The following is a 12256-nucleotide window of genomic DNA, read 5'->3' on the forward strand; positions in this document are numbered from 1 at the left end:
CGTTGAACATCAAACAAAATCAAGCAGCATCAAGAGCGATGGCGAAACGAGCAGATCGTAACGCAAGTATCATACTCGTTTTCCCAGTCTCTTCCTATATACGGCGAAAGTAGATACCTCTACCTATCTACCTACATATTCACATGCCCGTATATATTCTCATGATGCCGGCAGAGGTTCTCACTCACCCACTTTCAAACCCTTTTGCTCTCCTCTCTCTTCTCGCTATCCCTTTTCATCTCCCTTCCGTCGAGCGCGTAATTAATCGTGCAACAAGATGGTGTTGTAATACGTTCTGAAAGCACTACCGTAGCGCCTGCACTTTGCGCAGTAATGCAAGAAAGCCGTCGAGGGTCTTTGATATCGACCATGCCGGCCACGTGACTTGGAGCGCGGAACTCGCAATTTCTTCATTATCGAGATCGCGGTTGGCGGAATTATGGAGCAGAAGGTTACACGTGCCACCGCTTGGATTTATCAAGGGTAGCAATATTCTCTGTAATCACGAAGGAGCAATTACAAAAATAAACCGTCAAGCTTTTGCAGGGAAAAAGCTTTTGTGAGCTCAATTACCTCTCTCTTTCTCTTTTTCTCTCTCTCTCTCTCTCTCTCTCTCTCTCTCTCTCTCTCCCTCCCTCGCGATCGCATTCATTTATAACCCACTCACGTGTACGTGTGTGTATTAGTCCTAGAAAAAACTTTCCGGAATCGAAACTCAGTGCAGTTATTACACCGCGTTACCTTGTGTTGTCGTTGGCGATCCGCTGCACCAATACAATTGACCATTTGCATGATCGAGTAATTAGTATGCGAAGAATGCGTTAGAAATCGCTAGAAATAGGTTGGTAGGTTACGATTGTTATTCGAAGGACTCGTATGCATGAGCGCAGTGAGCGATTCTATCGGCATTTCACAGCGAAAGCTTTTCATCCATGCGACCACGTGATCGATGTTTGCAACGTTACGCGGCGGCAGCTCGCTTATCATCGATCGTACTCCCAGTTTCATTGTGCGATGCCAAGCGTCCCATTTCGCTCGCATCAATTATTATTTTTTTTTTATTGGTACAAGTGTCGGGCTCGATCTTGGAGTCTACGTTCGAGCGCGAGCGTATGACCGACATTCGTTTCACAGTAGCTTCCACGTGTCGACGACCCCCGTCACACGGAAGGCATAGAGCCAATAGAGTACACAGCGCTACGTGAGAGTCTCGTAAATAAGGACACACCGGTTGCTGGTACGCTCGATGTCGCGTCTCCAACTATACGCTACTTCACCGTCCCCGTTGCACGCCTGTACTTTGTGCAATAATGCGGGAAAGGCACGAGACCCTTTGATATCGACTATCTGATCGCGAGTCGTCGCTCCAGTGAAACTTCGCGAAGGGATCTTTTCGCCCTCGTGTAAATACACATACACGTGCGCAGGGCTCGTACGCTGCGAGTCACCTCTAGCCTCGATAATCATTCTTCCCGTTCGTTAAGATGAGCTGATTCGATCATCGATTGAATTGCCGATGAGTTTCGTAAGAATGCGGAATGTGATAGATGATGAGTTCATGCTAGTAATATATTAATAACTGTGATCTATCAATTTTTTTTTCCTTTAGAAAAAATTTTAAGAAACATCATTAGCATAGCCTTTGATATTTATATCTCGATATTTAAAGGACGAGTAAAATTTTAAAAAAGAAACACTTTTTTCTCCATTTAATATAATCTTGTAATATTTTTTCGAAAGATGGATTTTAAATGATTAAAACTTGAAGTATATCGGTCTTTCTAAGGATTTCTTATGTAACATATTGATCTCTGTTCTCTTGTTTTTAATTTTACGCTACTCGATTATTTTATTTACCGGACTGCATTATTCAGGATTGCGATGCATTTGGGGAGAAACTACATCGCTCGCAAGGGTCGACCCATAATTAATCGCGCGGCCGTGTCGTAATGTCGCGAAAGAGCCATGCGGTTGCATCGCCGTCATCGCACTGCTGTAGGCATCGAAAGAGGTGGTCCTTTTGATGTCGCGCCTGCAATGCCATTAACAGCATTATACGAGAATGGGCCTCTGCTGTCGCATCTCCTCCCCCTTCGCGACTCATTTTTTTAGCTCGCTCGTCCCGAAAATCGCGCGACATTCGCGGTAATAAGTTCGATATCTTAGCGTAAGAGCCCGGCCAATATCATACTCTCGAAAGGAAACGAAGATGTTACACGAACGAATAACTCGGCGCAAACTCGTCCTTTTATCTCCGAGTCACGTAATGACATCGTTCGCTCTCGTTACCATAGGCAAGATATCAAGTTCATCTCCTTTATTGTCTTGGCTCCCACCGTTTTACAGCTCGATAGAACTGGCTGGTCGACTGCGTTAAGCGCGACGTTTAATACCGGAACCTGGTCGACCTGTACATCACAGAGCCGACCGTGCCTTTTCGTTTGTCCGCTCCTCGATTTAATTTTCGTATCATCTCGCAGGCTCTTTGCGCGGCTCTTTCGCTAAAAGGGCGGAAGTAAAAAGGAAGGATGGCACAGTCGTTTTCCGAGAGGCGAATAAATAATTATTTGCGTCTCTTGCGCGCGCCTCGTTTATTCGTCGGCGTAACGTTCCGTGGCGCAATCCTGCGGCTCCAAGATATTCCTCGTTCGCTTTTATATCGACCATACCCCACGTTCCACTTACAGAAGGGAACCGGTTTTTACTCCCGTCTCTCATTTTGCTCCCCCTCCCGGCCCTCCCCCTCGTCGTCCTACCGTTCTTTCCCCGGTTTCTCTCAGCCGCCTATATCGCTCCGTTTGTTGTTGTTCTTCGTTTCTGCTCCTCCACGCGCATCGTCCACGACGAATTGAGACGCGCGAGAGGAAGCTTCCCCGGCTGCCTCCCCTCGTGCTTCTTTCGTTTCTCTTAGCGTCTCCGTCTTTGCTATTTTACGGTAATCCAAAACATTTAGGTCTGAAACTCCGGAGCAGGCGGAAAATGTCTCTCGAATGCGCGCGTGACTCGCTTTCTCTCCGTTTTGCAGTTATGCTCGCGAAATGATGGCGCGGAATTTTCAACGTTCGCGAACTTTGACGATTCGCCGGACGGTTAAAGTGCTATTAATGCGATAAACGTTCGACAATTTGCGAAAATGGCGAGCGCTTCAACAAGTATCGTATACTTTGTGAAGCGTATTTAAATATCCATATACTATTATTATATAAAACTTATTATTTAGAATAATAGATTTTGCATTAATCTCTTACATTAATTCATTTTTTATTATTTATTCGTATTTTGCAGGGATTAAGAGAATTTTTTGACCGACGACGCGCTAGAATTTCAGTTACGAAAAAAAGTGGTTCGCGAAAATCGAAAGTAATTGCTATCTAAAGGGACGTTCTAATAGAGGTTGCTCCGCTGTATTAGCGATAAATTCTTCGCCCTTCGTGCGAGAAGGCGAATCGACTTTTATTCCGCCATATTTCTTCGTTTGCTGTCGCTTCTCGTTTTTTTCCCGCTCTTCCATGGTTCGTCATACCTCGACCTTTCTTCCCCTCCTTTCGCACCATTTCTCACCCTCGCCCGTTTAACTTCTCGGTTAATCCCTGGAGTTTAAACCTTGCGCGAAATCGGCGAACACGTCGTGTGTAGGGTCTCTCGGAAGCTTTTGTCGACGGTCGCCTCGAAGAAGCTTCCCCAATGTGCGAAGAATGGTGGGGAATTGGACGTCGTATTTATCGGTTACGGAGTACTGAATGTCCTTGGCGATCGTGATATAGGATGGTTATACCCCAACATTTTTCAGGAACGATGGGCAGAAGGGGGATTTACGCCAAGTTGAAAAGGACGGAAGACGAAACGACTCTTCGACGCAGTTAAAATTGGGAACGGCCCGACGGTGGAGAATGAAAAGTTAAGGCCGCCTTATCGTCCATTTTCATGTTGCCTTGCAATTCTTCAGTTTAGTCTTCGCTCTCGATTTTATTGGGGAAGTATACTCGAATGTGTGTGTCTCGCATAAAGATTCCTAGAAAGTCGATTTCATGGCAAACGTCTATTTATACAACGCGTCATTTAGCAACGCATTATCGGAAGACGGTGAAACGAGAACTCGATATTAGAAGCTTCCAGCTCGCTTTGGATTATCTTTCACGATATATCGGTACGTGAATCACTCGTACGTTCTCTCTCTTGCCATCCAGGCCTTCAAAGACGCGAGTGTGTCACAGTTATATATCGACCGCCAAGATCGATCGGCGTACGTGGCACGTATTCATTATCTTCATTGCGAAACGTACTCGCTACATCGATCACTTTTGGTAAAGACAGTTTTAGTAACGTAACTTTTCAAGGGAAAATCTATTACCAATTTTTTGCAAAGTCGTTTTGTTTAATGTTCTATAAATGTCCGTATTATAATCCTAAATAGATACTTTCTCCTTGTAATTCTTTTTATAATAGTAATTGTAGGAAATATTCTTATATAAATATAATTTTATTTAACTTGTAATTTTTTTCTCAACAAAAATATCATTTTTCAAGGAAATTAAATAAAATAAAATAAATTAAAAAATACAATAAGATAAAAGTAAAAATAAAATTAATTATTGAAAAATAAATTAAATTTTTATTCGATATTTTTTTTTAACAGTTATATTGAAAATAAATTTCTAAAAATCATTTAAGTTAAATGGAAGAGCGTGTTCCTGAAATGCAAAACATTTACGATACATAACAATATATATAAACGGCATTTCAAAATATTTTGATGTATTTTTCTGCGGTTCATTCTTTTCACCTACATTTGGCTCGCATCCTAGAATAATCGCCATTTTAAGATCATATGTTACTCGCGAGTGAAATGATACCAAGTTGGTTGAAAGAATAAATCGGAGAGATTCTTCCGTACATTTCCTCTGGTCACCAAAATTTACTCCCCCAAAATTCGTCCCTACCTCCGAATAATTCGCCTTCTCGCGCCGGCCTGTATCTCGCATCTCTCCGTGTGCGCGAATAGAAACGGAAAGTTTTAATTGCAATTTGGACGCGCGCGCTTCATCTCCGATAAGCCGAGCTTCCGCGCGGGGGCGAGCGCGCGACGTGACGCGGACGTAAATAAATCTCGGCGCAATCGGCGCCTCATCGCCAAAGTTTCGCAAAGATAAGAGCGACGATGAAAAGCGAGCGGGGGTTGCGGTTCTTCTGCTCGACGATACTCCAGTACGCTTTTCTCTTTCTACGGAGAATCGTTACGTCGATTACGAAATCGACCGGCACCGGAAGAAGAGAGGGGATGGAGGAGGGAGGGGAGGGGAAGGGGAAAGATAACCGTGTGTACGGCGAACAAACTTTACCCTCTTGTATCTCGAATTGAGGCGCGACGCAGATAAGCGAGTCCACGTACGACGTACGCGATTGTATCTGGTGTCGCAGAACTTTAGGCACAAACCTGTTATGCTTCTTTGGCATTTGTATACGTGCATTCCGTATTTGTGTATGCATAACTATGGTTATTGGAGTAATTTAATATTTGCATTTTATTATTATTTTTTAAATCAACTGTTATGTAACGTTTATTTAATTTGAATTCTGCAATATAAATATTATTATTGTTATATAAACAAAAAATTATTCTACTCTATAAGAAAAAATTTTAGAAAAAATTCTTTAAGAAAAACTAGCCGATACTTTAAATATGATTGCGATGATAAATGTATATGTTTGTTAAATAAAATTCTTTTTATTATCTTCAAAAAGCCTAAAAAACTCGACGGAATTTTTTCGCGACATTATATATTTCTTGGCATCTTCATCGAGTTACATGTTTCTTCATTATCTTCGCAACGTAACTCGCTAGCGATCTTATCGATTCGTTTATCTGCAAATATTTCTCGCTGCAATCAAGTAATGTTACGCCGATATACATTATCAGTTTGCGAAGCTCGAGTTATTGAGCGAACCGTACATGCACGCGTTACAGCGAGGAGAGAGAAAAAAATATACAGACACGTTTGAAATGACAAAAAATATGCCATGCGTTTTCGCGGAGTTTTGACATTTGTGCAAAACCCACGCGAGAAAAATAAATGGAAGAGACTTGGAAGGAACCCTAATTTGCGCGAGAGCAATCGGTATACGATACACGACGTTTCATTTTCTGCTACTCTCTCTCTCTCTCTCTCTTTCCACGTGTGTATTCGCAATAGCGGCGATCTCCGACAAATTCAAAGTAAGTCCCTCCATAAACGAGAAAAGCCGCAAACGGCGGTCCACGCTTCGCGCAAAGCGAATTGCACTCGACGAGCGTAAAGTGGCCGACGGCTATTAATCCGATGCGACAAGAAACCCTCCCTCGTGGAAAGTGCGCTCATTAAAAAAGCACGGCTTAATAGTCGTCACTCGCGTGCCTGCGAATCGCGCGAGCGTCGCTCCGTAAGAGAGCTCGTTAATGGGAATTATTTGATATTCAGAACCGACACGCCTCGCTCTCCCGTGAGCGTCTCCCCCCTCCCGCCGCCCCCGCCGCTCCCTCGTCGCGATGATCGCGCGGCGATTTTAATTAATAGTATTAATTGCGACAAAGCCGCGCTTTTCCGTCAGCCGTTTAATTGCGAGTTATTCACTTTCAGCGCGATACGCGCGAAATTTCGGACGCGCGTTCGCGAGGGAGATTGTCACCCCCGCGTTGAATGGCGGACGCGTCGCATCGACAGCGAAGCGGCAAACCGGAGCGATACGAGAGCGATAGCGGTTAGCTATTTTCGCTATTAAACGCGCAATTCTCGACACCAGTAATTACATCTAATTTCCTTCGTCTTTTTTGATTGCAGGTAAGCCCGACTAATTGACAGCGTGCTCGACGGAGGGGGAGGGGGGAGGGGGGGTTGATCGATCGAGCGTCTGGTTTGCCGGCCGGAGAAGGAACGAAGAAGAAGCTCGGAACTTGAACGCGTTATGGGAAAGGTAAAACGAAGGAACGTGAAAATTATTATATCTCGATCTTCACGTGACGTCGCTTCCTTCTCATCAGATCTGTCGACTTTCTTCTCGGCGGAAATGCATTTCTCAGGTAATTGACGCGCGAATTAAGCGATTAATAAGAAATTTACGGAGTTGTAATCGAATTAATATTATATACTTCAATGATCAAATACATTTCAATATTAAGAGATTGATTTGATCGTTGATGCTAACGTTTTCGTTTTCATGAAAAATTATTTTGCAATGTTCAGTCTTAAATGATTGAAAATAGAAATATAAATAGGAATATTGAAAATAAATATTGATCTTACCGGTCTCAACATGATTATTGTCGGTTAACCCGTATTGGAATTGACTCGATATTCGCGTTTTTCGCTTGCCAAATATTATTATTATGTGGATCAGACTACAAATCGTGATACTATTTTATGCGATGCATGAATATTTGAGTATCACTGCTGATATTTCGAAAAGATGTCAATGAATAAAGCACAAATATGCTATTAAGTGCCGCAAACAATTGGGCATTATTAACTGTACGCAGCTTCGCGAATCCGCTAATCCGATTTTTTCCGGGAAGCGCGTTTAGCTTTCAACCGCTTATTACCATCGCTCTCGTTACGAGAGGCATTACATGAAATATACAAAATCGACGAGAATACAAATTCTCGAGCCGGTATCGATTAAGAGCGATATGTGCGATTACACGTGCATTATTCCAATAATAATAACGACAAAAATTCCAAAGCCGGAACGCAAACGTTTGAATCGTAATCATCAGAACTGCGCATGCTTAATGTAACCTTAATTGTAAATAGAAAACACGGTATGATGGAAATCTTCTAAAATAAAACTTCCTTTAATGACACGACATTTACAGATATTTTCAGATGATTAATCGATCGTGTTTTATAAAAGCACATCCTATAATTCCTATGACTATATGTATAATATATTGCATATGTGGTGGACAAAATTTATCTTCACTTTGGTTGTTTTCACTTTGATTATATATAACTTGTTTCGCAACCGCGTGTTGGTCGAGCTGACAGACTAAAAATGATGAGAAGAAAAGGTGAGAGTAAAAGACGAAGGCCAATGATCGATGCTTCAAACTATTGATAATTCAATACCTAAGTGCAACGGAAAGAAATAAAACTAGTCAACGAGCTTTTTCTCGGATGCTAAATATCCGCCAAACTCGCGTTACATTGATACGTGCATAGAGTAGTGAAGAAAGGAGGAATTTAGAAGCCAATTAAGCGATGAATCGCTTATATAAGTTGATCGATTCTACTAGCTAGCTTGATACGTCCCGTGCAATTTAAAGTTTGCGATCTTAATTGAAAGGATTTATTAGCGAAATTTCCACCATGTGTACACTTGATGCATTTATAAGTATTTATTGGATAGAAACAGTTATTTTCTTCCATCAACGCTTACATAATTGTGTCCATTCATGCTCGAACAAAATCAAGGCAACAAAGCTCTCGAGTTGTATGCTATCGATCTGATTTTTCAAGTAATTTTCGTCGAGCATGTTATACTCCTTCATTTTTAACAAGTGCAATTTTATTTCGCCTCGCACTGTATTTCGGTAAGAGAAAATCTAAAATTCGTCATAGTTGTCGAGTGTAGGAAGAATAGCAGTTTGTTCCTCGCTTTCCGCGTCGAAAAACCGGACGACTGTGTGTAAGGCAGTTTCGCGGACCTTACTGATTTATTATTGATCTAGTATCCTCGTTCGATGCATCGTCCGTGCCTTCGCATCGGGCTTGTATCGCGCGCTGTCGGATATTCCGAAAGTGCGCCAGGCGGAACAAAGCTCCCTGCCTGATTTATTATTGAGCGTAAGCAGGTTTTCCTTTCGGGTTTCGCCGCTGGCGCGAGCTCTAGAGGGAAAGGGATCCGGACTGACGTTAATAGTCGACCCGACGCCGACGCCCAGCGTCCGCTCGCGCCGGGAAATGTGTCGAGAGTCGTCTCGAGAATTTTCAAGCGTCGGAGAAAATCTCATAAAGGTTCGGGACGCCCTCACCGTTAACTTCGTCTTCTTGGTCGTGCCTTGGTTCGATGTACTCCGGTCTATATACTCGTTGTCAGTATATTCATCGAGCGATTACTGCATTTTTTTTAAATATTTGCAATATTCAAAACAACGTAATCGCATTGTTTTTGTTTTTGAATAAGGGAATATTATATATTTATAGATTAAAATTGTGATTTAATGTAGCTCGTGGCGCCGGTTTGTTTCATATTTATTTTAATATTTATTTTCTATTTATTTTTTGTGCAATGTATTTTTGTAAATTTAACAGTTTGTAAAATTTAAATTTCAGTTGAATAGTTCATTATCATAAATTGTTTTATGAATTTTGTTTGAGAAATTGACTTGTTATTTCTCAAAATGATCAGAGTATATGTATGTGTGCATTTTATATGTACATAATGTGCCTGTATATATACAATGAAATTTATCAAACTTATTTATAATTGATTAATAAAAATTTATATTTTGTTTTTATGAGACATAAAATATAAATAACATAATAATTTAAATAAAAACAATTTTACACACATACATGAGCAAACTTATAATGATATAAAGTGGAAATGCATATAAACATTATTAATATCTTTTTCCTAATTGCTAACCTTTCATATAAGCTCTTTTATAATAAAAATTCATTAAAATTTATATCTATAATAGAATATTGTGAATATAATCGAATATATTGTATGTATTTTTTCCAATCTTTTCTCAACTTCAATTTAATAAGTTTGCTAGAGTATTGAATATCACATTCTTAATACAAGTCATTTATTATACATATAATATAGATTTGAAACCAGTTTGAAACGAGTTTGATAAAACGTTACATGCGCGTGTTGGGCGATCTGATTGATCGTATTGCCAGCTTGAGGTCATATGCAATTGATCGCTACCGTTGTTAGTACTAGCGCAAAGCACTCTCGATGTATCGCCAAACTATTAATAATCCGATTTCTCGTTCCCGTTTCCGCTCTCGCTCTTTCGCCTCACTCTTGTCTCTTTCTCTGGCGGATAGTTCAACAACCTCGTCCAACGAAAAAAAAAATTATTTCCTTTCAACGGACCGACGCATTTTTAACTTCCGTCATTGTTGGTCGTTCGTTCGATACCGTAATTCTCCGGTCGCCGCGTAATCGTGATTACCGGCTGGTCGACCGCATTATTTCACCGACCCGCGAGAGATTTCTACATAAATCATGGATAATATAATATTAGTTATTGATTGCGACCTGTAATTTCCATCGGTTTACCGAAATTGCACAGTTGTTAGTTGCCAACGCTTTTTACCGAGTCATCAAATTTTTTATCCCTCTACGAGTTATACTTTATGCAAATAATTCTTTATTTTACATTCGCTTTAATCCGCTTTAATAACGTTTGCGAAGCAGTAACATTTTGCATAAGGTAAACGCTAAAATTACATAACGCTGTGAACGATGATATTATTTCAGGATATTAGTTGTCGTATATGTGGTTTCTTATAAAGCATGGTAAATATAAAATTCTTATATAACGTAAAATTAAAATAATAATATGTTACATAAACAAACGCGATTGTCGTAATAATATTAATATTTTTCTTATTCTTTTATATAATATGTAAAAAAGAGGCAGCTTCTCTCTAACCGATGCGAGACCTTCGAGATGCGATCAACCACCCACGCCGCCTCCTCGGTGGCGACTTATCGCGCATTATCCGCAGGATTACTGTGTCGCGATTCCACGGCTCTCGGAACTTTTAGTTGGCTTCCTCTGCCACTCGTACTGCAGTAAAACTCGGTAAACGCTGTCTGGCGGAAACTTAAGTGGCCTGGCAAGCCGCGACGAAAGGCGCTGTCCTCCGTGACGAAGGATCAAATATCCGGTGATCGTACGTGTAGTCGTCGGGTGGTTCTGCTTGCAAACGCTTCTCATGGCTATCACATACGCCGTGTCCCAGAAGAGATAATAATGTGTATTGACAGTGAGAGGCGACCGAATTGATACGATATATATGTACGCGATTCAATCATTTTTTTTTGTCGTTATGTTATTAATAAAAAAAGATATATTATCTATAATTTTTATATAATAGCAATAATTGACTTATACTACTAATATATATATTTCTTAAATTTGATTTTTGATGTAATAAGAAAGATAGAAATAAGTGTACATGTCTCAAAAATGAATAGAAAGTATATATTTCGGAATGAATTATGTTTGCAAGTGTGTATTACATACACAATATTAATTGTGCGGATATTAGGCAGCACTTGGTCGCGATTTCACGGGGTTTCACGATTTATCGGCAGATTATAAACTAACGTCAACGTATCATGAAGTCTCGGCTGTCGCAGGTTCGTCGGTCAGACGAAGGTGAAGGGGCTCATCGGTGTAACAGTATCGATAAATCGCCCAAGAAAAATGAGCTCTCGAGAAAGTGTCAAGGACCACGTGAAAAATCGGTCTTTGATATGACTTTATCTCGTGAGATGTAACGACGAGAGTGCGCGACAATAATTCGCGCGTTTGTGTAGATCGTCGAGAGGCAATCTCGTCGGGTGAACCCTGGGTTCATATTTCTCTCGATGAACATTTCGAAAACCTTATCGTTTTAGCGACGAGATATTATCGGGTAAACTACATCTCGAGTATTTTCGTAAATAACGAAACGAGCGTGTGTCAACCTAATCGATTAAAGAATCAATACCTAATCCCGATGAAAGGAGCGATTTAAAGCGAGTTAAGATTTCATTCGAGAAGCGATTTAATTCGAATTCGTTTATCGAGGAGAGCTTGCGAATACGATGAGTAAGATAGACCGAATTAAATGGCTACACGTCGGATCTTTTTTGCCTTCTTCTAATCCCCCATGATTTAGCGGTTTTCTTGCGGTACAAGAAAAGCGAACGATAGCAACTAATTCACCTAGACGTTTATTTGAGAACTGAATTATTGATTATACGGTGGTATACATTGCAATCGCAATAAATCGGCAGCGTTCGGCCGCGCTCTCCGAAGGGTATGATGGTTTCATGTAATATTAATAAGGTAATAAAGTTCGTACTTGTTATGCGAATATTTACTAGCTAATCGAACCTGTTTTACACTGGAGCGCTTTTCTTTATCCCCCTTTATATAATATATACATGCCTTCAATCTATCGTTACTCGCAAACTATATTAACGCACAGGGTGTTCCGCATTTTCTCAACTTCCTTTTTGCTCGAGTTTTTCGATCAACTTGGAATTGATC

The 12256-nt window shown here is 40.7% G+C and overlaps 1 protein-coding gene across 4 annotated transcripts in view; it reads left to right on the top strand.

Moving 5' to 3' along the window:
- The window catches only part of LOC145967216 (Krueppel-like factor 6), a 325474-nt gene that overhangs the window by 75882 nt on the left and 237336 nt on the right, over positions 1-12256 (top strand). Inside the window, exons 1-2 of one of the 4 annotated variants that reach the window (XM_083091874.1) lie at positions 6913-6948; positions 7016-7054. The exons of 2 other annotated variants lie outside the window; for them this stretch is intronic. In XM_083091874.1, the coding sequence (XP_082948000.1) occupies positions 6940-6948; positions 7016-7054 (48 nt within the window). In that variant the 5' untranslated portion in view covers positions 6913-6939. Of the gene's footprint in view, positions 1-6896; positions 7055-12256 lie in introns of those variants that run through there. One more of the 4 variants, XM_083091876.1, reaches the window with a different exon arrangement.

Source organism: Camponotus vicinus, unplaced genomic scaffold, assembly GCF_025532165.1.
Source record: "Camponotus vicinus isolate PSW18456_S1 unplaced genomic scaffold, iyCamVici1.0 SCAF_2, whole genome shotgun sequence".
NCBI classification, from domain to species: Eukaryota; Metazoa; Arthropoda; class Insecta; order Hymenoptera; family Formicidae; genus Camponotus; species Camponotus vicinus.